The 26041-nt window shown below is 38.6% G+C and overlaps 1 protein-coding gene across 1 annotated transcript; it reads left to right on the forward strand.

Annotated features, from left to right (window-relative positions):
* Positions 1 to 13321: 13321 nt before the first annotated feature.
* Positions 13322 to 14621, forward strand: LOC117018182 (tRNA-splicing endonuclease subunit Sen15-like). The gene has a single exon (XM_033099036.1). It carries the CDS (start codon positions 13322 to 13324, stop codon positions 13691 to 13693), a length of 372 nt encoding a protein of 123 aa, XP_032954927.1. The 3' UTR covers positions 13694 to 14621.
* The last annotated feature ends 11420 nt before the right edge of the window (positions 14622 to 26041 follow it).

Raw genomic sequence — 26041 nt, forward strand, 5'->3', positions numbered from 1 at the left:
CTGGAAGCACAGAGCATGAGAGGAATCAGAGAGCATGCAAATCCTGGGACAAAGAAAACTTCTCCAGTGCTCAGGGGAAGTTACCCCCACAGAGACAGCTCAGGCAGCAGGCAGCACTGTGGTAATGCCATGGCTCAAGCAAGGGCCATCTGATAGGAAGCACTTTCCCAGCCAGTAGCCCAAAGGGTGTAGATAGTGAGGAAAGGAAAAAGAAGTGTGAGATGACAAGTTCTAGAATGGCTGTCAAGCCTCAGTCAGACATACTGGGTTCCAGATCGAGGCTTGAGTCCCACATGATAATAGAAGTGCAAACCAAGAATAAGGTAAAAAATCCAGGAAGTCAGTTCGTAGAATTCATCCACAGGGAAGGATGAAGTTCTAGCAGAGCCTTGCTCATTCATTCATTCACTCATTCATTCATCCAATCCTTTGCTCAATACTTGCATACTAAACAACTACCAAACCCTGCCAGATACTGTTTCTGGCCCTATGGTTTCAATGGGGGAAATGAGCATGATCCCTGCCCTTCTTAAGAGCTTTGCTGGAATTGCTTTGGGGCTTGAGAAGTAATAAATATATAAGTTTAAAAAACTTCATCAAAACAGGGCTCATAAACAGGCAGAGTGCTAGCAAGACTGAGCTGCCAGTGCCCTAGAAAAATGCTGCTCCAGCCCATAGGCAGCCCCATTGGTAGCAATAAAAGAAATATGGTTTTACCACCTTATAAACATACACTAAATAATAAACGGACGCCATTATGACAATGATGATAAGTTATATCATTGTTTCAGGATCCAACCAAGAGACCAAAATCACACTAGTTATTTAAACATAAAAAGAAATTAATATAAAGAATTGTTAATTCAATAAATTTGTTACTTAGATACTAAAAAGACAAAAAGAGAACTCTCAGGTATCATAGAGACAAAAACTGCAAGACGCAACTGCCATTTCTAAGTCTGGAGTAACAAAGGAAAGAAGTTGGAATTATTAACAGTTAAAAGCCTGGAGGACAGACCCCACAGTGTTGAAACTTCTGAGGAGGGGGTGATATTCAGATGGCGTTGGGTCCCTGAGCTCTGAGACAGGAGGTGTGTGCGTGGCGGGAGGGGCTCCAGATCTCTGAAGAGGGGGAGCCAGCTGGCTCTAAGAGCTGGCTCTGCGGGTGTAGGAACAGCCTCCACCCTGGACCCAGCTGTTGCTTTTGGAACAACCTGCTGCTGCAGGCTAAGGGAACATCTCTGGGGTGGCGCCCAGGGGGAAGGAAGCCAAGAGAACAAAACAGAAGAAAAACAGAAAACAACTGCTGAGGGGAAGGAGTTTATGTTCCCTCTATCTCCTCCCACTTGCAATCTCCCTCTAGTAACCCGCACTGTAAGTTTAACCAAGTGGCAATCCAGAAAAATGATTTGCAGACACCCATCCCCAGTATCAAAAACAAAATATGCATGAGTGGGTTTGAAACTGAGAAATGACAGTTTAATAACCAGCCCAGTAATCTAGGGCAAATTCTTTATCTTTTTGAGACACAGTTGGTCAAATAAGGACAATAATGCCAATCACAAAAAGATGATTTGAGAATTAGACAAAATATATATAAAGTTTACTTGACAAATAAAATGTATTATTTCACAGCCATTAATGATTTCCACTCCTGATTCATCCTTCCAAGTACATATGTCACCTTTAATGCTTTCCTTAAAGGACTGCTTTCTAGCATTCCATGTGTGCCTAATCTATTGCCAGAATATACTCGTATCTTAGCAGGAAAATTCTATTTATGAGGCCTGAACCAATAAGGAGTTCTTCTAGGTTGGGATCCATATTTGGCTCTTATATTTTCACTTCCATTCCTCCCTGTCACCCTGAAAATCTGGGGGGGAAAAAAAGAAATATATATATATGTACTTTCTTATCCTTGCCACCATCAATCCAATAGGCCAGATTTCCAGTAAGACAACTCGAGTTCCTTCTTTCCATCTCATGAAGAGTTCTAACAAGATCTTAAACTTGATCCAATACACTTCACCCTAAACAATAGTCTTCAATATCTTGCGGCCAAGGAGGATCTCATGCTCAAAAAGCAGACAAAGGAACCCACTACCATTTTTCTGATGTTCTCAGTCTAAGAGAAACGTTCCAGACAACAGAGACCTTAGGCCTACGGAAGGAGAGTTATTGAAATTAGAGCAATATCAGATGCTTTATGGCACATTTTAGAGGTGAGAGCCTCCAAAGCCATGAGTTGTCCATAAACATCAACTCCTACAAAAAAAGCAAAATATAGCTCTTCTTCTATCTTTTCTGAAGTTATGGATTCCCAACAGATCATTCCTTTCCTGATGCATGGTTCATATGGTTCTATCTTTATCATTAGTATAAGACATTAGAAAATTTTCTTAAACCCCTAAGTCTCATTTAATCCCTTGTGTAATGGAATTCCTAACACTATCTCAGAGATTTGTTGTAGGAATTAAATAAAACAATACATGTTCAAGGAGAGGGAAAAAATGAGGCATTGTTGTGTGGTGGCTATAGTTTCAGTTTCACAAAATGAAAAAATTCTGGAAATCTGTTGTACAGCAATGTGAATATGTTTAGCACTACTGAACTGTACACATATGGAAGGCAGTGTGGAGGTTCCTCAAAAAATTAAGAATAGAATTACCATATGACCCAGCAATCCCTCTCCTGGGTATATACCCAAAAAAGTCTGAAAACATGTATCCATAAAGATATATGTGCTCTGATGTTCATTGCAGCTTTATTTACGGTGTCCAAAACATGGAAACAACCAAAGTATCCTTCGATAGATGATTTGATAAAGAAGATGTGGTATATATACACAATGGAATAATACTATTCTGCAATAAGAAAAGATGAAATAGTGCCATTTGTGACAACATGGATGGATCTTGAGGTTATCATGCTAAGCAAAACAAGTCAAACAGAACAAGTTGAGAACCATATGATTTCACTATATGTGGGTTATAAAACTGAAAACTACAAAGGAACAAGACAAACAAAGAAACAAAAACTCATAGACACAAACAATAGTTTCGTGGTAGATGAGGGTAAAGGGGATCAAATATATGGTGATTGAAGGAGAACTGACTTTGGGTGTTGAACACACAATGTGATATATAGATAATGTATTGCAAAATTGTACACCTGAAACCTATGTAACTTTACTAACCATTGTCACCCCCATAAATTTTAATTAAAAAGAAAAAAGATTTATGCCTCTTCATTTGAGAAAAGAAAGTGAAAATAAAAATGATAAATTCCAAGAGTTCTAAAAAAAAATTTAAATGATTATAGTAAATTTAATGTTCTGTGTTTTTTACCACAATTAAAACATATCTATTGAATGAATGAATAAAAAGTTCCTATCACATATACAGGTGTACATGCACGTGCACACACACTCAGGTTGATTATTCATCACAAGGTCCCGCACACTGTAAGCATTCATTCAAATATCTTTGAGTCTCCCCAAAATCTCCCGACTTCAGACTCATCTGCCTGAATTTCTAATTTGTCTTCCCTCTGAACACTATGTAATCACATTCTGTCCAGTGCTGCTCCTTAAAAGATCAGCACGGGCATGCTTTACATTGCCACCTAGATTGTCAGCTGCAGCAGAGAAGAGACCAGGTCTTATCTTTCTTTTATGTTCTCCTTCATATCTAATGCAATCTTTGCATTAACTGTTGGCTGAGATTCTACTTCAGATGAGATGGACCCTCCCAGAGCAAGACAATGCAGTGGCCCCTTCCTGTTGTTGGGCCTCCACTCATCGTCATCAATCAACGTCCACTTATTGATCTGTCAGTTTATACAGATATCTCTATAGGAAGAGGGGGCGAGAACAATGGATAGGGAAGGTAAGAAAATAAGAAGTCATATAAGACATGATTATTGTCCTCAAAAGGCTTACAATTTATTTGCACAGACAAAGATTGGTAGAACTGTAAGGAAAAAGTCCTTATCATCCACTGAGTGTCACAGATAATGCAGGAATTCAGGAAGCAGTGGGTACTTCAGAAGAAATTCAGCGAAAGATTAGCTTTAGAAATACAAAAGCACTAGAGTATATATACTTTAGAGCTATGATTCTTCAGGGAAAACAATTGCATCTGCCCACTAACTCTAACTCTAATAGAAAATTAGTATACAGTTTCAAGACAACAATAACTAACAAACAAACAAACAAACAAACCAAACCATATTATTTCAGGCACCGCAGTAGCCTCTACATACTTATCACTAATCCTAAAAAGGGGGGTAATTATCTTTATTTATACATAAAGAAACCAGGAAAGAAATTAAGTTACTTGCCTGCAGATGCAGATAGTAAACATTGGATTTGAACACATCTGTCTGACTCCAAAGCATGAATTCTTTCCCCTATATAAGTCATTCATTAATCAAACATTTATTGATCATTTACTAGAGCAAGTATTGTGCTGAAGATATAAAACTAAAAAAACAAACCAAACCAAACCAAAACAAACAAACAAAAAAACAAGAAAACCCCACATGATTTCTTCCTTCAAGTGGCTCCCACTCAGGTGAGCAGGCAGTTACATAAAGAGCCCATTCCAACAAAGTGTGGTGAGTTCAAGAACAGAAATGTGCAAAAGTTAGGGAGAACATAGGAGAGAAACTTCATCCATTCTGGGAAATCCTGAACATTTTGCTGGAGGAGTAGAATTCTTTGTTAAATCTTATGAAATAGAATAAACAATAACACCTCCCATGTGTGCACTTGCTAGGCAGATACTGTTATTAGCCTAATTGACAGATGAGCAAACTGAAGACTGAGAGGGAGCAAGGTGCCCGAGTCGAAATAGTTGATGGTAAGTGGCTGAGCCAAAATCTGAACCTGTTCTCTCTTCATCTCTACAGTATGCTGCAGATAAGTAGAAGTTTGCCAGAAAAGTGGGCTGAAAAGGAGCATTATTTGCAATCAGGAAAAATCAGAGCAAGGCGCAAGGCAAGAAACTGCTCTGTATGGGATCATATTAGTATGGCTGGGGCAGGAAATAACAAGAGCTATTAGAGAATTATGAGCCAGATCCCAAAAGGTCTTGTGTAACATACTAAGGCTCTTAGAATTTGCCCTATAAAGCATGGCGGGGTGCCTTCAGATTTGTACATTAATAAATGATTAAGTCAGCTATTTGGAGGATGAACCTAAGACTAGAGGAAAGGGCTGGTGGCAGTGGGAGTGAGGTAGGTGGGTGGGTTGGGTCGCGCCTCCTTGTGACCACCTTGCCTGCCTCCCTCTCTCACTCCGTGGCAGGCCCACATGGTTGCAGGTCCGGGGGGCGGGGTCACCTTCAGTTAAGTGCCAAGAAACTAACTCTACCTCGCAGAACCCATGAACGCAGGTGTGGTTCTCAAATATAGGCATTCTGAAGGGAGTTTGTGAATTAAAGTAACAGATGATTTAGTTTGTTTAGTGTATAGAACAGACCAAGCTCACGACTTAAAGACTGAGAAATTCCACTTGACTAATGCTACTTATGGTAGCCAAGGAATCCCTGAAGTGTTGCCATGGAAATAGACTGAATTATTTGAAATGAAGACTGTTTGCCATGTTCCTAGGAAGTAAATATCTTTTGAATTTGAGGAAGTGTTAGAACAGAAAATATTTTATGTAATTAACTGGGCTATTCAGAAGCCGAGAGATCATTTTTTGCAATTTGTTTTTTATTGTTTACCTTAGAGAGCTAGGAATGTAATTGCTTTCAGTTAGAAAGCCTTTATTTTTGGAAATTGAACAAGAAATGCATCTATATTGGAAACTTTGAGATTATTTGATGCTGGGCAAAACATATAGCTATTTCTTTTGGTAAATTTGCAACAGTAATTTGAAAATGAGATGACAATAAAAGCCTATTCTTCCTTAAATTTAATTTATCCATCTTTAAAAGAAAATTAAATGTAACCACTTTTGCTGGATTTTAGAGCATAAAATGTGTGCCAACATATATGTGATGGCCAACAAATATAAAATATGGTAACTAGAATTAACTATACAGCAGTATACTTGATTATATATTGTAGTGTAGTCTCAATTATATCCAAAATTAACTATAAAAATAAGGATGGCTTATCTTAAACTTTCCAAATTTAAACTATATTTTTTAATATAAGAGATTCATAGTATTAGCTTGTTGAGCAGACTTACTTTGAATCTACTTTTCAGTGCTCAAAACAAATGCAGTTACTTTAAATGCATGAACAGAGTGATCACTATGGACTGAAAGCACCATGTTACCAGAATGTTTGCCATATATTTCTTATCTATAGTTTCTCAGAAGGATTTAGGGTTATATAAACTGGTAGGACTTTGCCTTCCTCTTTGACAGCCCTGCCCATTTCTCTCAACACTTAACCAAGGTGTTAGGCATGACTGTCACAACTTGTTATGTTTTCCATTAAAACAAAAGTATGATATTATTTGATATTTATCTTATATTTGTAACTTAATTTTACCACCTAAATATAATGTTCATACATTGAGTCCTACATTAAAATATTTTTGTTATGAATTTGTCATGTTGAGCAACACTTTCATATGAAAAGTTCCATTAGCCATATGAATTTTGACATGTTTGAGAGAGGTCAGGAAATAAAATATTATGTAAGTTTAATTAAAAAGCCTAGAGGGAAGGGAGTCCATTAGGAGACAGTGATGATGATGATGATGATGATGATGATAAAAGCCACCTAACATATATTTACCCTCCTAACAGTTTTTTTTTTCATGATATCTCTTTTATTTATTTATTTATTTATTTATTTATTTATTTATTTATTTATTTATTTATTTATTGGGGTGACAATTGTTAGTAAAATTACATAGATTTCAGGTGTGCAATTCTGTATCACATCATCTATAAATTACATTGTGTGTTTACCACCCAGAGTCAATTCTCCTTCCATCACCATATGTTTGATCCCCCTTACCCTCATCTCCCACCCCCCAACCCCCTTACCCTCTGGTAACCACTAAATTATGTTCCCCAGATTAATTTTCAAACCCTGTGGCCATCTTGTGGTTACTGATTGTTTTCTAATCCCCTCACCTTCCCCCTTACCCCCACACCCCCCACCCATCTAGCAACCCTCAGTTTTTCTTCTTTGTCTCCAAAACTGTTTCTGATTAGTTCATTCACTTATTCTTTTCTTTAGATTCCACATATAAGTGAGATCATATGGTACTTATCTTTCTCTGTCTGACTTATTTCACTTAACATAATGTTCTCTAGGTCCATCCATGTTGTTGCAAATGGTAAGATTTCTTTCTTCTTTATGGCTGCGTAATACTCCATTGTATAAATGTACCACAGTTTCTTAATCCAGTCATCTACCGATGGGCATTTTGGTTGTTTCCATGTCTTAGCTATTGTGTATAGTGCTGCAATAAACATAGGAGTATAAACATAAAGATTTTTGAATTGGAGTTTTGGATTTCTCCGGATAGATACCTAGGAGTGGAATTACTGGATCATACGGTAGTTCCATTTTCAGATTTTTGAGATACCTCCACACTGTTTTCCATAGTGGCTGCACCAATCTGCAATCCCACCAACAATGCACAAGCGTTCCCTTTTCTCCACATCCTTGCTAGCACTTGTTGTTTGTTGATTTATTGATGATAGCCATTTTGACTGGGGAGAGGTGGTATCTCATTGTGGTTTTTATTTGCATTTCTCTGATGGTTAGTGAGGTTGAGCATTTCTTCATATGTCTGTTTGCCATCTGTATGTCCTTTTTAGAAAAATGTCTCTTAAAACCCTCTGCCCATTTTTTAATTGGGTCGTTTGTTTTTTTGGAGTTGAGTTGGTGAGTTTTTTATAGATTTGTGATATTAATCCCTTATCAGATATATCATTGGCAAATATCTTTTCCCATTCAGTAGGATCCCTTTTTGTTTTATTGATGGTTTCCTTTGCTGTGAAAAAACTTTTTAGTTTGATATAATCCCACATGTTTATTGTTTCTCTTACTTCCCTCGCACCAGGGGATATATCAGTAAAAATCTCACTCCGGGTAATGTCTGTGATGTTTCTTGCTATATTTTCTTCTAGGTATTTTACGGTTTCAGATCTTATATTTAAGTCTTTAAGCCATTTTGAATTTATTTTTGTATATGGTGTAAGGAGGTGGTCCAACTTCATTTTTTTGCATGTGTCTGTCCTGGTTTCCCAGCACCATTTATAGAATAGACTGTCTTTACCCCATCGTACATTCTTGCTTCCATTGTCATAGATTAAATGGCCATATAGGCATGGATTTATTTCTGGACTCTCTATTCTGTTCCATTGATCTATGTGTCTGTTTTAATGCCAAAACCATGCTGTTTTGATTAATGTAGCCTTGTAGTATAATTTGAAGTCAGGTATTGTTATACCTCCCACTTTGTTCTTATTTCTCAAGATTGCCTTGGCTATTCGGGGTCTTTTATGGTCCCATATAAATTTTAGGATTATATGTTCTATTTCTGTGAAAAACGTCGTTGGTAGTTTGATAGGAATTGCGTTGAATATGTATATTGCCTTAGGCAGTATGGACATTTTAACTATATTAATTCTTCCTATCCATGAACATGATATGTGTTTCCATCTATTTATATCTTCCTTCATTCCTTTTTTCAGTGTCTTATAATTTTCTTAATACAGATCTTTTACTTCTTTGGTTAAATTTATTCCCAGGTAATTTATAGTCTTTAGTGCAATTGTAAATGGGATTGTTTTTTTAATTTCTCCTTCTGATGTTTTATTATTGGTATATACAAATGCAACTGATTTCTGAATATTAATTTTGTATCCTGCTACTTCACTAAATTCATCTATCAGCTCTAATAGCTTCTTGGTGGAGTCTTTAGGGTTCTCTATATATAGTATCATATCATCTACATATAATGATAATTTTACTTCCTCCTTACCAATTTGGATGCCTTTTATATCTTTTTCTTGTCTGATTGCTGTGGCTAGAACTTCCAGCACTATGTTGAATAGAAGCGGAGATAGTGGGCAACCTTGCCTTGTTCCTGATCTTAGGGGGAATGGTTTTAGCTTTTCCCCATTGAGTATGATGTTAGCTGTGGGTTTATCATATATGGCCTTTATTATGTTGAGATATGATCCCTCTATTCCCACTTTCTTAAGAGTTTTTATCATAAATGGCTGTTGGATTTTATCAAATGCTTTTTCTGCATCTATTGATATGATCATGTGATTTTTATTTTTCATTTTGTTAATGTGGTGTATCACGTTAATTGATTTGCGGATGTTGAACCACCCTTGCATACCAGGGATGAATCCCACTTGATCATGGTGAATGATCTTTTTAATGAATTGCTGAATTCTGTTCGCCAGTGTTTTGTTGAGGATTTTTGCATCTATGTTCATTAGAGATATCGGCCTGTAGTTTTCTTTTTTTGTGGTGTCTTTGTCTGATTTTGGGATCAGGGTGATAGTGGCTTCGTAAAAAGTGTTTGGGAGTCTTCCTTCCTTCTGGATTTTTTGGAAGAGCTTGAGGAGAATAGGTGATAATTCTTTTATGAACGTTTTGTAAAATTCACCTGTAAAGCCATCTGGTCCACGGCTTTTGTTTGTTGGGAGATTATTGATTACTGATTCAATTTCCGTGGTGGTAATCAGTCTATTCAGGTTTTCTGTTTCTTCTTGAGTTAGCCTTGGAAGGTTGTACGCCTCTAGAAAATTGTCCATTTCTTCCAGATTGTCAAATTTGTTGGCATATAGTTGTTCATAGTAACTTCTTAAAACTTTTTGTATTTCTGCGGTGTCCGTTGTCACTTCTCCTCTTTCATTTCTGATTTTATTAATTTGGGTCCGCTCTCTCTTTTTTTTAATAAGTCTGGCTAAAGGTTTGTCGATTTTGTTTATCTTCTCTAAGAACCAACACTTGGATTCATTGATCTTTTGTATTGTTTTCCTGGTTTCTATTTCATTTAATTCTGCTCTGATCTTTATTATCTCCTTCCTTGTGCTCCCTTTGGGCTTATTTTGCTGTTCTTTTTCCAAATCCCTTAAGTGTGAAGATAAACTGTTGATTAGTGATGTTTCTTGTTTCTTTAGGTAGGCCTGCAAAGCTATGAATTTCCCTCTTAGGAGTGCTTTCGCGGCATCCCATAGATTTTGGGTCGTCGTGTTTTCATTTTCGTTTGTCTCGAGATATCTTTTGATTTCTTCCTTGATCTCCTGCTTGACCCATTCATTATTTAGTAATAAGTTATTCAGCCTCCATGAATTGGTGTGTCTTCCAGTTTCTTTCCTGTAGTTCATTTCTAATTTCATAGCACTGTGGTCAGAGAAGACAATTGGTATGATTTCAATTTTCTTAAATTTATCAAGACTTGTTTTGTGGCCTAACATATGGTTTATCTTGGAAAATGTTCCATGTGCGCTTGAGAAAAACGTGTATTTTGCAGCATTGGGGTGAAATGTTCTGAAAATATCGATTAAATCCAAGTGGTCCAATGTATCATTTAAGGCTGTTGTTTCCATATTGATTTTCTATCTGGAAGACCTGTCCCTTGTTGTCAGAGGTGTGTTGAAGTCCCCTACTATGATAGTGTTACTGTTGATCTCTGTCTTTATGTCAGTCAGTACCTGTTTTATATATTTAGGTGCTCCTATGTTGGGTGCATAGATGTTTACTAGGGTTATGTCCTCTTGTCGGATCGATCCCTTTATTATTATATAGTTCCCATCTTTATCTTTTAATATGTTCTTCATTTTAAAGTCTATTTTGTCAGATATAAGGATTGCAACTCCAGCTTTTTTCTGATTTCCATTTGCATATTTGCATGAAATATGTTACTCCAACCCATCACTTTCAGCCTGTGTGTGTCTTTTGTTCTGTGGTGAGTCTCTTGTATACAGCATATACAAGGGTCTTGCTTTCTTATCCAGTCAGCCACCCTATGTCTCTTGATTGGAGCATTTAATCCGTTTACATTTAAAGTGATTATTGATAGGTACATAGTTATTGCCATTTTTAAATTTGTAGTTAGGTTCTTTTGATCTTTCTTCTATTTACAGAAGTCCTTTTAGTATTACTTGCAATGCTGGCTTGGTGGTAATAAATTCCTTTACCTTATTTTTTTCTGGAAAGCTCTTTATCTCTCCATCAACTTTAAATGATAGCCTTGCTGGATAAAGCAATCTAGGTTGTAGGCCTTTTTTTCCATCACTTTGGAAAACAAAGTATCTCCTGCCACTCCCTCCTGGCCTTCAATGTTTCTGTAGAAAAATCATTTGATAGTCTTATGGGAGTTCCCTTGTATGTAACCCTCTGTCTTTCTCTTGCTGCTTTTAGGATTCTCTCTTTGTCTTTAAGCTTTCCCATTTTAACTATAATGTGGCTTGGTGTGGACCTGTTTGGGTTTATCCTGGTTGGAACTCTCTGCACTTCCTGGGCTTGTATGTTGGTTTCCTTCATCAGGTTGGGGAAGTTTTCGGACATTATTACTTCAAATATGTTCTCAATCCCTTGCTTCCTCTCTTCACCTTCTGGTATTCCTATGATGCGCATATTGTTGCGCTTGATGTTATCCCAGAGGTCTCTTAAGCCATCCTCATTGTTTTTTATTCTTTTTTCTTTCTGTTGTTCCGTTTGGGTGATCTCTGCTACCTTGTCTTCTAAGTCGCTGATTCGATCCTCTGCTTCATCTAACCTGCTGGTAATTCCTTCAAGTGAGTTCTTAATTTCGGTAGTTGTGTTCTTTAGTTCTAACTGGTTGTTCGTTATGATTTCTACATCCTTCTTTATGTCTTCTCTAAGCTCCTTAAACATTCTTATCACCAGTGTTCTGAACTCTGTCTCTGAAAGGTTGGTTACGTCTGCTTCATTTGGTTCCAGTTGTGCAGGTTTCTTCTGTTCTTTTATTTGGGACGTGTATCTTTGTTTCCCCATTCTGGCTGACTCTCTGTGTTTGTTTTGATTTATTAGGTAGATCCCCTAGAGTTCTTAGTTCTTGCTAGGTTATCTTATGTAGTATGTGTCCTTTATATTTGACTTGCAATACGTCGTTCTTCTCCTCTGCGTGTGCTCCAAAGGTGACTCTTGTGTTGTGTATATTGTCCTGTTCAAGAAGATCTTTAATTGCTTTTTGCTTGTGAGTAGGTGGGGTTAACTCCTGGGCTGACTCATTGTGAGACTTGGCTCTGCCCCCCGCAGGGCGTTCTGCTGTGTGAGGCTTGACCACTTAAATGTGGTTTGGCCTCTATGGGCTCTAGTGCCTACAGAGAATTCCCTCTGGGTGTGTGACTTGTAGGTCAAACCCGGTAGTACTCTGGTTTGGTCTGGAGTTGGCCTCTGGATATGTTGAATCTTGTGCCTCTTAAGCTGGGCCCTCCTGGTCTCTGTGCTCTCCGTTCCGCCCTGGGATCCCGTGCGTGCCCGGAGCTGCGGGTGCCACCGTGGTTTTTGCCGCCGCCGCCACCACTGCCGGCAGAGACCCTGCTGCGGGCCCGTGCGTTTTCACTCCGCTCCCTTCCTTCCCTCCTAACAGTTTTTAAGTACACAGCTTGAGTATGCAGCAGAGAGAAGATGAGAACTTGAACTTTAGTAGAGAGAGAGAGAGAGAGAGAGAGAGAGAGAGAGAGAGAGAGAGAGAAAGAGAGAGAAAACTAGGAAATAAGACATTTCTAAATGGCAAAATAGGCAGCATTTGGTGATGAACTGGATGTGCCTAACTCCCTGCCCATAAGACTTTTCTGTTTTAAATAATTTGTTCAGGAAAAGAGAAAGCATAAATGTAAGCATTTGTCATTTCAAAATGAAGTAGGCATGGTGCTAGGCACAGGAGTATGAGGAATGATTAAGACATTTAAGATTAGGAACAAAACAAAGAGGACCACTTTCACCATTTTTGTTCAACATAGTACTGGAAGTCCTACTCACAGCAATCAGATAACAAAATGATATAAAAGACATCCAATTTGGAAAGGAAGAAGTAAAGCTGTCATTATTTTTACATGACATGATACTATACGAGGTCTGTCAAGTTCGTGAACTTTCCACCATGCACTCACATTGGCAGCACTGTACAAACAGCTCGGTAAGGTTTCATAACCTTGGTATATCAGTGTCTCACAGCTGTGTTCCTGTTGATGTGTGGTGGTATCTTGCTGAGTGGAGTTCATTATTGTTGTTGCGTGTTTTGGTGTGCCATTGCAGGAATGTCTGAGCTTGAATTAGAGCAACAAACAAACATTAAATTTCTTGTTAAATTTGGCAAGAGTGGAAATGAAATCAAGAACATGTTAGTCCGGGCATGGAGGAGCGCGGCGATGCCGAGCCGACCCCGGGTTGCAGCGGTCTGGGCCCGGGCGGCCCTCGCAGCGGCGGCGGCGCCCACTCCTGGGCCCCCGAGGACGCCTGGATAGGCATCCACCCAAAGTATTTAGAAATGATGGAATTAGACGTAGGAGATGCCACCCAAGTTTATATAGCATTCTTGGTTTACCTGGACCTCATGGAGAGTAAAAGCTGGCATGAAGTAAACTGTGTGGGATTACCAGATCTCCAGCTCATCTGCCTTGTTGGTACCGAGATAGAAGGAGAAGGGTTACAGACTGTGGTGCCTACACCCATCAGTGCTTCCCTCAGCCATAACAGGATAAGGGAGATATTGAAGGCGTCTTGAAAATTGCAAGGTGATCCAGACTTGCCGATGTCTTTTACTTTGGCCATAGTGGAGTCCGATTCCACAATAGTCTATTATAAACTCACTGATGGATTTATGCTGCCAGACCCTCAGAATATTTCCCTTAGAAGATGACACCTCTACCTCCCGACGCTTACTTTATTCATACAAGACTGGATTTGAGACCCATCAACCTGCTTAATCTTTTATCTCAGAGGTAGTCAGGGTTGACGTAGCTGGTCCCATTCCATACGTTTTTTTCTAAAGAATATAACTTTCTTTAGAAGAATTTTGTTGTTGTTCAAAAATATAGCGTAGTTGCTGTAGAACTTTCTTACCTGGAAACCGTTCAATTACAGTTGTATACAGGTTTATGCCTAGGATGTGTTAAGGGGAGTGACACATTTCTTCATCCTGCACTTACAGCTGCCTCACTGTTCGTTGCTTCCAATGCCAGCACATAGTTGAGGCTGTCACCTCTGTCCCTTAGTCAGCCCTCTCAGTGCCTTTGGCTATGGCAGCCAGTCTGGAGTGGCCTTTTGTATACACCTGGTCACCTGGAGAGTTTACTTCGTCTGCTTTTTCATCTCCAATAGAAAGAGAGAAAAAAATTCTTTCAGTTGTTTTTAGTGTTGCAATTACCGTTACTTCCCTCTTGGTTAACTTTAAATAGAAACTGAAACAATGCTCTTCTAGGGTGTAAGCTCACATGTCTAGATTTATAGGGACCAGAGAAATGCTACCTATCGGAGTACTGAGGCTTCCTTTCCTTCTTATTCCCACCACCCTTACTATGTCACAGTAGACCATCACCAGAGAAACACTGGGGGACAGTGTCAGCCTTAAAAACAGCTTTATGAATTAGACCCAGTTATTCCACTTTTGTCATAATCTATTCCATTTAAGGTGCCTAAAGTGTAAATTATTATAAGCATGAGGGTGTTATAAGTGACATCACTTGTAATAGCCCAAATTATAAACCTCTTAAAAGTTTAGGGCAGGGGTCAATAAATTTTTCCTATAAAGTGCCATTTTAGGCTCTGTCACCATATAGTCCCTGTCACAGCTTTCAACTCTGCAATTTGTAGCATAAAAATAACGATAGACAATAGGTAAACAAATGGGCAAAGCTGTGTTCCAGTAAAACTATTTCCAAACACAGACCCAGAGTTCACCAACCCTTGGTTTAGGGAAATAGTCAGCAAACAGATATGAATCGTACATTATTGTATTCTTTAAAATTAGTAATGAATATAATAAACATGAGAAAATATTAAGTAAACATGATACAAAAGTGTATAAATGGGTATGATCATGGCTGTAAATAGCACACCAAACATGACAAATTACTATTTGTCATTTGATTATAATAGGATGGCAGCGCAGCAAAAGGATGACTTGGTCTTTCTTCAGTATTTCAGTTTTTCTTTATTTGTATTTTATAATAAAAATGTTTTTTAAAAGTAAAAAAAAAAAAAAGAACATGTTAGTCCAAGTTTATGGGGATAATGCCAAGAAGAAAATGGCACTGTTCAAATGGACTAAAGGTTTTTCTGAGGGGAGAGAACGCGTCACTGATGAAGAGAGGTCAGAGTGGCCAGTAACGAGCAGAACTGATGAAGACATTGCAAAAATTCATTGTTCATCAAAATTTTTGGCTGACTGTGAGAAGCATAGCAGAACAATTCAACATTGATAGAGAAACAGTTAGGAAAATCTTAATTGAAAATCTCAGAATGAGAAAGGTGTGTGCAAAAAAAGGTCCCAAAGGAGCTCTTGTATCATGACAATTCACCAGCTCACATGGCACTGTCTGTGAGGGAGTTTTTAGCCAATAAACAAATAACTGTATTGGAACACCCTCCCTACTCACGTGATCTGGCCCCCAATGACTTCTTTTTTTACCCAAAGATAAAGGAAATATTGAAAGGAAGACATTTTGATGACATTCAGGACATCAAGGGTAATACTACAACAGCTCTGATGGCCATTCCAGAAAAAGAGTTCCAAAATTGCTTTGAAGGGTGGACTAGGCACTGGTGACACTGGTGAAAATAGTGACATTCAGCAGTGAGATATGTAGCACTTTTCTAGGATGAAATTGCAAATATAATCATCCCCATATATAGAGAACCCTAAAGAATCCACCAAAAAGCTACCGGTATGAGAGCTAATATATGAATACAATAAAGTAGTAGAATACAAAATTAATACTCAGAAGTCAGTTGCATTTTTGTACACCAATAATACACTGCCAGAAGGAGAAAATAAGAAAACAATCCCATTTACAATTGAATAAAAAAAATAATAAAATACCTAGAAATAAATTTAACCAAGAAGGTAAAATATCTGTACTTAGAAAACTATAAGATGTTGAAGAAGAAAAAATTAAAGAAGATACAAATAAATGAAAGGATATACCATTCTCATGGATAGGAAGAATTAGCATCTTTAAAGTGTACATACTACCCAAGGCAATCTATAGATCCAATGCAATCCCATCAAAAAACCAATAGCATTTTTCATAGAACTAGAACAAATAATCCTAAAATTTATATGGAACCACAAAAGATCCCAAATAGCCAAAGCAATCTTGAGAAAGAACAAAGTTGGAGATATTACACCATCTGATATCAAACTCTACTACAAGCCTATAGTAATCAAAACAGCATGGTATTGACATAAAAACAGACAAATAAATCAACAGAAAAGAACAGAGAGCCCAGAAATAAACCTACACCTATATGGTCAATCAATAACAAAGGAGGTAAGAACATACAATGGGTAAAGACAGAATCTTCAATAAGTGGTGCTGGGAAAAGTAGACAGACACATGCAAAAGAATGAAAGTAGATCACCTTTTTACCCCATATACAAAAGTAAACTCAACATAGATTATTAAAACTTAAATGGAAGACCCAAAACCATAGAACTTCTAGAAGAAAACAGGCAGTAAACTCTCTGACGTTGCTCTTAGCTATATTTTTTTCTGCTATATCTCCTCTGGCAAGGGAAACAAAGGAAAAATAATCAAGTAGGACTACATCAAACTAAAAAGTTTTTGCACAGCAATGGAAACCATCAACAAAATGAAAAGACATCTTTTCGTTTCCAAAAGACATCTTATTGAATGAGAGAAGATATTGCTAATGATACATCTGATAAGGGGTTAATATCCAAAATTTATAAAGAACCAAAAAAATCAAACAATCCAATTGAAAACTGGGCAGAGGACCTGAATAGACATTTCTCCAAAGAGGACATATAGATGGCCAACATATGTATGACAAGAGGCTCAACATCACTAATCATCCGGGAAATGCAAATTAAAACCACAATGAGATATCACCTCATACCTGTCAGAATGGCTATTATCAATAAATCAACAAACAATAAGTGTTGGTGAGGATGTGGACAAAAGGGAACCCTCATGCACTGTTGGTGGGATTGAGAATTGGTGCAGCTGCTATGGAAACCACTATGGAGCTTCCAAGAAAAAATTGAAAATAGAACTACCATATGACCCAGCAATCCACTTCTGGGTATTTATCCGAAGAAATCTGAACACTAAATCAAAAAGATATACATACCCTCCTCATGTTCACTGCAATGTTATTTACAATAATCAAGATATGGAAGCAACCTAAGTGTGCATTGATAGACTAATGGATAAAGAAGAGGTGGTACATTTACACAATGGAATATTATTCAGCCATAAAAAAGAATGAAATCTTGCCATCTGCAACAACATGGATGGACCTAGACGGTATTGTGTGAAATAAAATATGTCAGAGAGAGAAAGACAAACAGCATATGATCTCACTTACATGTGGAATCTAAAAAACAAAATAAATAAATAAATAATTAAAAAAGAAACAAACTCGTAGCTATAGAGATGAAATTGAGGTTTGCCATATAGGAGTAGGGTTGGGGAGCTGGGTGAAAAAGGTGCAGGGATGAACTACAAATTGGTAGTTATGATATATCATGGAGATGTAAAGTAAAGCATAGGAAATAAATATAGTCAATAATATTGTAATAACTATGTATGGTGTCAGGTGGGTACTAGACTTATGGGGTGATCACTTTGTAAGTTATATAAATATCTAATCACTATGTTCTACACATGAAACTAATATAATATTGTGTGTCAACTGTAATGGAAAATATAAATAAATAAATAATTTACAAATCCAAAAGGTAAAAAAAAAAAAAAAAGAATGAATAAGACACACTTCCTGTCCTAGAAGGGCCCACAGTCTGGAGTGGTGGTGGAAAACAAGGATGAGTACAATAAAGGGCTATGTGGTTATGAAAGAAACAGGTACAAGACACACTGGGGAGCCAAGGCAGGAGTGGTTAGCTCTACCCAGAGGAGATCAGAGGACTGAGAAAGGAGACTCCCCAAATTGAATCTGCAGAAATAAGCAGACACTTTCCAGTGGATCATGTATTACTGGAGATGAATGCTTCTCTGGTGTAGAGTAGCAGGAATATAGCAGAAGAAACAGTTTTAATGAATTATGCAGAGATGACGAGGAGGACAAGATAAGTGGACCCCTGTAGACATCAAAAATAGAGCAGGAATTTGTTAGCTGTTAGTTCCTCCATTAAAAACACCTAAGCACAAGAGAGAACTGGGATCACAAAAGGATGAAGGTGGGAGATCAGACAGTGATGTGCAACAGAACTGAAAGAAAAGCTATGGTTTGATAGTGCCACCCTTTGTACATGGCAACTTCATCACACTCCATCTAGCACCACCTTGAGGCACAGAGTTGGTGCTCAGTATGCTTAGAGAAATGTATCAGTCTGTTACTGAACCCCAGCATTTTACTACAATTGTAGGATGTCACCTTGAGATTTACTTAAGGGTCTAAGCATTAGGCAATTTCTACTGCTGATGTAGGAGATTTTTGAGTGAGTGCCGAGATCATGTCTCGTGAGACCAAAGAATGGAAGCACAGACCAAGGAGAGGTGAGGAGTTTTAAAAAAGAGGAGAGTTTATTGAAAGCAAAGGGTCAGAGGCCCAGAGCAGGAAGGGATCCTGAATGGGGCATGCCCCATGACTGAGGCAAAAGCTCTTACTTTTATACCTTCTCTTGCCTGTTTGGGGAAGGGGAGCTGGCACCTTTTAATGGAATCCGTCTACCGGGCTTGTTCTGTTAGCCCATCCTGAAGGGATTAGCAAAATAACCCATTCCTATCTATCAGATCTGTTCCGTTTGTCAGGCCAAAAGGGATTTATGAGATAATTTATTAACTTCAAGTCGCTGTTACATTGTTTCCTGGAGTGAAGGAGTTATCTCAGAACCTGAAGTTTCAGGATATGGCTGTCTTTGTTTATTCCAGCAGGGACTTTCTTGTCTGCCTAACAACATGCTAACTAACCTGTCTCACTGCTCTTCTAAAGGATTTTAAATTTCCTCATAACTTATGTTTAGAAGCCTCACTGCCTCAGTTACAAATATTGGTCTTTGTGAGCGGAAGTACCTTTTTCTTGACAAATGTGTTTATGTAGAAATTATTTTTTTTCTAAACACAATTTCCAATGCCAAAAGGACAATATTATTTATGAATATAAACTCTCAGGCTTGAAAAAGACCAATAATCTTTATAGGGAGGCCTAAAAGTAATTTTCCTTATGAAAAATAAAATTATTTAGTGAAAAAATGTTTAATAAAGTCACTTTAATTAGATGTACACATTAGATGTACAGATGAAATTGTGCAGGCTAATTCCAGTGACATTTCTTCATTTATTATAATAAATAATAGTGATAATAGTTAGAACATAAGCCGATCAGAAGGAATATGAAGGTCAATGTTATTTGGGGTAATTTTAGCATTATTTAGTGAAGACTATGTCTCCCAGGATAAAATAATAGGTTCTCATTACATGAAAGTAACTTACTTGGAATTGGGAACCCAAAACTCTTTATCTCTCACAAACAGTCTTCTTAGTCCGATCCCCACATCCAGAATTATTAAAATCTCTGATCACATGCCAAACTGAAGATAAACGGTTATATAGCTTTTCCATGTTCAATACCTGCAAAAAAATAAACTGCAATTATGACATCAGAAGACAGTAGGCTAAGGGCTAACGTGAGTCCTGCCTTTTTGCACATAATAGTATGTTTATTCATCCCCTTCTCACATATAGTAGCATGTTTATTCATCCCATTGTAGTTCTCCGGTTGCCCAGAGGGAAAATAAAGTGCTTGAAGATTCATGGAGAAAGATGACTCAAACTGAAACTCTTTGAGTAGTTTTTGAGGGTTTACAATGCTTGTGGATTGTTGCTTGTGTGTTTTCTACAGCAGTCATATATTAAAATGACAGTGTGTGTATCATAAACCTTTACACAGACATTTTAGCATATGATGTATATATTTCAAGTAATGTACACGCAAAAGAAAAGGCCTTATTACCAACTGACCAACTTCAGCACTAGAAAAATACAAATTAACAAAAAAGAAATTCAAAGGGAAATTAATAGATCTCATAAATATCTCAAAGGTGAAAATACACTTTCTCCTTAACAAAGGAAAGAAACTTCTGGTAATAAATTCTACCAGATATTTCAGTGACCGTGCTATTTCTATTGCCTTTAAAGATGTATTTTTAATTGTCCTACAGACTTCCTTAAGCACACAAAAAGAAATCAGAGATCAGAAACTCCACTTATAGAATATCTCCAAAACAGGCAATACTATTTCCATTGCTAAAAGTATTTTAAATATATACCAGAATACCCTACAATGTCCTCTTTCCAAAATGAAGTGTTTTCACAAAAAATAGGACCCCAAAGAAATAGAAGTCAAGACTGTTTTTGCAGTTTCACAAAGCATCCGAGAAACTCCTGTTCTCTGTGCCATGAAGTCTGATCACTGTGGGTGGTGATGATAATACTAATACATTAGCTGTACTCATTTAATGTCATTTAGGTACCTCCTACTGATATCTAATAAAATGAGGCCTTTGTTCCCCTTATTAATTCCAATCAGGTCCCCTTCCTTCCTTCTTTCTTTCTTTTCTCCCTCACTCTCTCCCTTTCTCCATCTCTCCAGCTTCTCTTTTCTTCCAATAGTACAAAAAAAAAAAAGTACCAATACATCTGCGTACACCTCAATCCCTTTCTGAAGCTGTATTTGAAGACCAATGGGTCATCATAAGACAGAAAAATCAGAGGCACTCAGGGACATCGCCACGGTGGAAGAAATTAAGGCCAAGACCACAACAAAGCCAGAAGAAATAACTTTATTCAAACTGCAGGACCAGCCAGAGTAATCGGCTCAGGTGTGTGTGAGTGTGTGTGTGGGTGGGGGCAGGGGCGGGGCATTTAGCTTGTAACAAAGCCATTCAAGCTGCAGAGCCTGCCAAGATTAACTGCCCAGTTACAGGGAAGAGCCAATCAGCTTGCAGTTAACAATTTCAAACTACAGAAAACATGGGCAGTCTGAAGAGATGAGATAATAAATAATAAATAGCCTCTTGTCATCACAGGTATCAATCAATTGGTCCCACACCTAGAGAGGAACTGCCCATCCCAGATAAAACCCCCAAACTCCTTTGGGCCTTTACCTTTTTGAGCCTTGCTTTTGCTCAGGGGCCTGCTCCAAACCATTTGGAGTATACTTTTGCTCCTAATAAGAATGCCGCCTTTGGGCCTTTGCCCCTCTGTTGAGCCTTGCCTTTCCTCGAGGGCCCACTTCAAACCATCTGGAGTGTACGTTTTCTTCTATTAAACTGCTCTTGCACTACTTTACTTCGGTATCTCGTTCAATTCTTTGCTGGAGACACCAAGAACCTAGACACGCGTCAAAGTGGGCCTATCCTCCAATAATATAGCTGCTTAGTAGCTTCCCAGTGTTCCTCCCTGAGGCTCAGGTTCAACCGCCGGGTCTGGGAGTGTCATGCGGGGCGTCAGGCGGGGTCTCTGGTCCCGCTCCCCACATAAGAATGCAGGATATGGTGAGGCCAAAAAGGAACACCCACGGAGCCATAGACACGGGAGTCATACCACTATATTCTCACTGGCGGCAGGGTTGGAGACACAGCAGGAGCCACACTATCTGCAACCTGCCGTGCAGTTCTCTGCCAATCAACCCCACTTGCTAGCTGCAATCCACTCTTGCTAGCTCAGCCACCATCTACTTGCTAGCCCCCATTTTCTGCTAGCATAGCCATGGCAGTTATATTAGTGGCCAATGGAGCACTCGTTACACCTGATGGCCAACTAGCCACAGCTGATGGCCATCCAATCACAGCTGATGGCCATTTACTACCTGAGCCAGCACCTTTCCATGTGAGGCCAAGAGCCTGGAAACTGCACTCCTGGAGCTGTCCCCACAGGGAGCCAAGCCCAGACTTCTCACTGAGAAGGGCCCACTTTCTAATAACAATCACACAGGATAGACCCCCGCACACCATCTACCCCAGTGGGAAAAAATAATCTATTTTTTGTCTACCTAGTTGATTACATCAAAAGCTTAGGCATGCCACCTTGGCTTGTCATCCTCCTGCATCTGATGAGTTGCCAAGACACAACATTTTTGCTAAAACCTCTCAAATTCTGTTCAGTTTCCACCTTCTCACTGTCTATACAACCTGGGCCCCCCAATCTCCTCTTTGTTTCCTCACTGGTCTTGATGCCTCCACTCATGACCAACTCCAACTGCTCTCCACACTGTAAATAATCAATCTAAACTGCAAGGAACTCCTCTGCTTAAGACAGTACAAAGGCTCCCCATGTTCTTATGATAAAGTCTTATATACTCACAATATGATTTGTTTAAATCAGACACTTGCTTAATCTTTTAACCTCCCTTCTCCTTACAGGCTCTTACACAAATAGCCTCTTCTAGCTATCATGAACTCAAACAAGCTCTCTCTGAGGGTTTGCACCTGTTGCCCCCTCTTTGTAGCAAACCCTCTCTGCCATATTCCAGCATTTAACATGGCTGATTCTCACTCAGTGTAAAGGATTAATCGCAGATGTTAGTTCCTCCAGGATGCCTTCTACTCTACCTACATGATGCCCCCATAGAAATTGATTATCACCAATGGGTGCTCACTTTTTGCTTTCCCAAAACGTCAGGATTTGTTTTTAAAAATGAAAACTGTCAAACCATTTTGTTGCATGACTGGTTTAACTGTAGCATGTGTGGATAAAGATCCAAGATAAAGAACAATGAATTAAGCTGCTTAGCTTTGCATCCCACATTTAAATGCTTGGACACACATGCACACTGGCCATTTTAACTCTATACTATTAAGGGTTGACAGAGACCTTGATATCATCAAAGCCAAGTTCTATAAATATTGAAATATATGGTTTTATATTCTCCAGAAAACCAAGTCTTGAGTTTGCTAAGAAATCTCTCTAGTTTTATGAATATAAAAATCAAGATTTATTGTTTCAGGGTCACACTGGTGACATGAAATTTTTGGAAAGCTGCTTTTCACAGTAGTTAGAAATGGCCTGGTTAACAGAAGGACAATTAAAAATTGTCCGATTGTGGAGATCCCAGTCCAGGGTGCCAGTGTTCAGGAAAGAAGTCCCTATAATTTCTGGTTGTGAAAACCAGCAGAGATTGTGACTGAGACAGAGGGTGGCTGCACTCCCAGGCTCCCCTCTTAAAGGGACCACACATGGACTTATTCACTGATGGAACCACTGGCTCTGAGCTCCAGCGCTGGGACATCAGCTGGAGAGGTGACAGGGACATACAGGGAAGCAGGGAAATTAGTTGTCTGGCTTCAGGACCAGGGCTGGAGGGGCAGCTTTCTCCCAGATGTAGGAGCTAGTGGAGGCCATTGTTGAGCTCTTTGTTGAGCCCTCCCCATTCCCAGTGTGTAGATGTAGGAGGCCACCCTATCTAAGTCTCCATCAAGTTGGCTGACATCAATCATTTGCCACACCCTGGTGATTTGAGACCCCACCCCACCCGACTTTCAGGCACAACCAACCTGCTTCCAGTGGCTTTTTCCTACAAATTGTCTGCCTTGCCTCATGCTTCAGACTTTCCTCTCAAAGTCTCTCAAAGTTCAAGGAACCCAGACAAGCAGCATCTGGCTAGAGTGTGTCCTGTACCTCAGGCTGAGCAGCCCTTAGCCTGGCACTAGTGGCAGCTGGCCTTGGTTCAAAGCTTAGCCTCTCAAGGTACCTCCAAGCACAGCACAGGCAGCAACCATCTGCCGATTACTTTGTGGCCCCAGGTGGGGCACAGGCTGTAACTGAAATAGACCGGCAGTGGGTCCCCTCCCAGGTGGCAATTGTGCTGGTGCCCCTAGTGGCCAGCTTCAAAATGAGCTGGAGTATCACCCAGATACCTCCAAAGTCAACATAACGTAGGGGTGGATTGGGCAGGCATGCTGAGGTAGATCTTGCTCTGTAGGGTCAGCTCCTGCACCACAACTCCTCCACTGTAGTCACAGCCAGTCCTCACAACCAATCGCCCTGAGGGTCAATCCCTCCCATTGATGTGCAAAAGCAACCAAGGCTCAACTACAAGAAGAGGGCACACACAACACACACAAGGGACATACCTGGAGTGCGTGGCTCAAGTGACCATGAAGAATGAACCACTGAGCCCCATAGCACACCTAATACTTAAGGCCACTCTACGAAGACCGGAAGACATAGCAGCCCTACCTAATACATAGAAACAAACACAGGGAGGCAGCCAAAATTAGGGGAGACAAAAAAACATGTCCCAAATAAAATAACAGAACAAAGCCCCCAAAAAAGAACTAAACAAAATAGAGACAAGCAATTTATCAGATGCAGAGTTCCAAACACTGGTTATAAGAATGCTCAATGATCTCAGGGAGAACTTCAACAAGAGATAGGAAACATAAAAATGGAGATAGAAAACATAAAAAAGAACCAGTTATTAAAAAAAAAAAATGCAATAACAGAAATGAAGAAGATGAATCAACAGTAGATTAGATAAAGCAGAGGATTGAATCCACGATTTAGAAGGTAGCAGAAAACACCCAATCAGAACAGCAAAAAGAAAAAAAGAATCAAAAAAAAAAAAAATGAGGAGAGTTTAAAGGGCCTCTGGGACAACATCAAGCATACCAACACTCACATCGTAGGGACACCGGAAGGAGGAGAGAAAGAGCAAGGTATTGAAAATCTATTTGAAGAAATAATGATGGAAAACTTCCCTAACCTGGTGAAGGAAATAGATATACAAGCTCAGGAAGTACAGAGAGTCCCAAACAAGATGAACCCAAACAGGCCAACACCAAGACACATCATAATTAAAATGGCAAATGTTAAAGACAAAGAGAGAATACTAAAAGCAGCAAGAGAAAAGCAGTTAGTTACCTACAAGGGAGATCCCATAAGACTATCAGCTGATTTCTCAACAGAAACTTTGCAGGCCAGATAGGTACTGTTGAACAACTATGATGTACACCTGAAACTAATATAACATTGTATGTTAGCTATATTTTAATAAACATCTTTTTAAATATAAAAAATAAAAATGTTATAAAATATCTCCTTTGAATATAAATGAAAAGGTGCCATGGAATCAACTATTCTTTTATCCCATCCACTTCTCAATCCAAAGGATATGAAAGAATTCTAGGTTTTGAGGTCTTTGTTTTTTTCTGAATTTTGTTGTTGTTGTTTTGGTACCACCATTTTGAAGTACAGAAATTAATTACTCGGTCACCCATCTGTAGTCTCATTTGTCTTAGTTAATGTAAACCTAAGGTTATCTTCTAGAGCACATAGACACAAAGAAAACTCCTAAATAGATCTGGGGAAAACAGCACATGCTGATGTGCCACCCTTTTAAGAAAATGTAAGTTTTATATATAGGTAGAAATTGCCACACAGAAAAAGAGCCCTGCCACAACAATGAATTATCTGTTACTTTAAGTATAAATTTCTGTCAAGTACAAATAAATTGCTAACTTAATAGTGGTTTCCTATAACTGAATGACAGGGCCTTCTTTTCATTGGGAAAAGAAGCAGATGCAAATGGGGTGGAGATCCACTCTTCTATGTTTCATGGGAAAAGAAACATGATACTGTGTCTTTCTCTTTCACTCCCAGTGAATTGAACCTAGATCAGTGTCTCCAAATTTTTATACTATACTCCTTTATGAGTAAAAACATTTAAACATTCATATACATGTATATAATATATGTAATATATAAATTATATCTATGTTTTACTCTGTTAGTAGGTATATTTCAAAACCTACAATAATAGAAAAGTTAAAAGATAAAAGAGAAATTAAAATGTTTTATAACTTCAGCTTGTTGATTAAATGGTCCAAATTTTTTTCCTCACACTAAAATATTCTTAATAATAATTT

The sequence above is a fragment of the Rhinolophus ferrumequinum genome, chromosome 26, assembly GCF_004115265.2.
Source record: "Rhinolophus ferrumequinum isolate MPI-CBG mRhiFer1 chromosome 26, mRhiFer1_v1.p, whole genome shotgun sequence".
NCBI lineage: Eukaryota > Metazoa > Chordata > Mammalia > Chiroptera > Rhinolophidae > Rhinolophus > Rhinolophus ferrumequinum.

Coding starts and splice junctions, on each gene's coding strand:
- LOC117018182 (XM_033099036.1), top strand. CDS start 13,322: ATGGAGGAGCGCGGCGATGCCGAGCCGACCCCGGGTTGCAGCGGTCTG.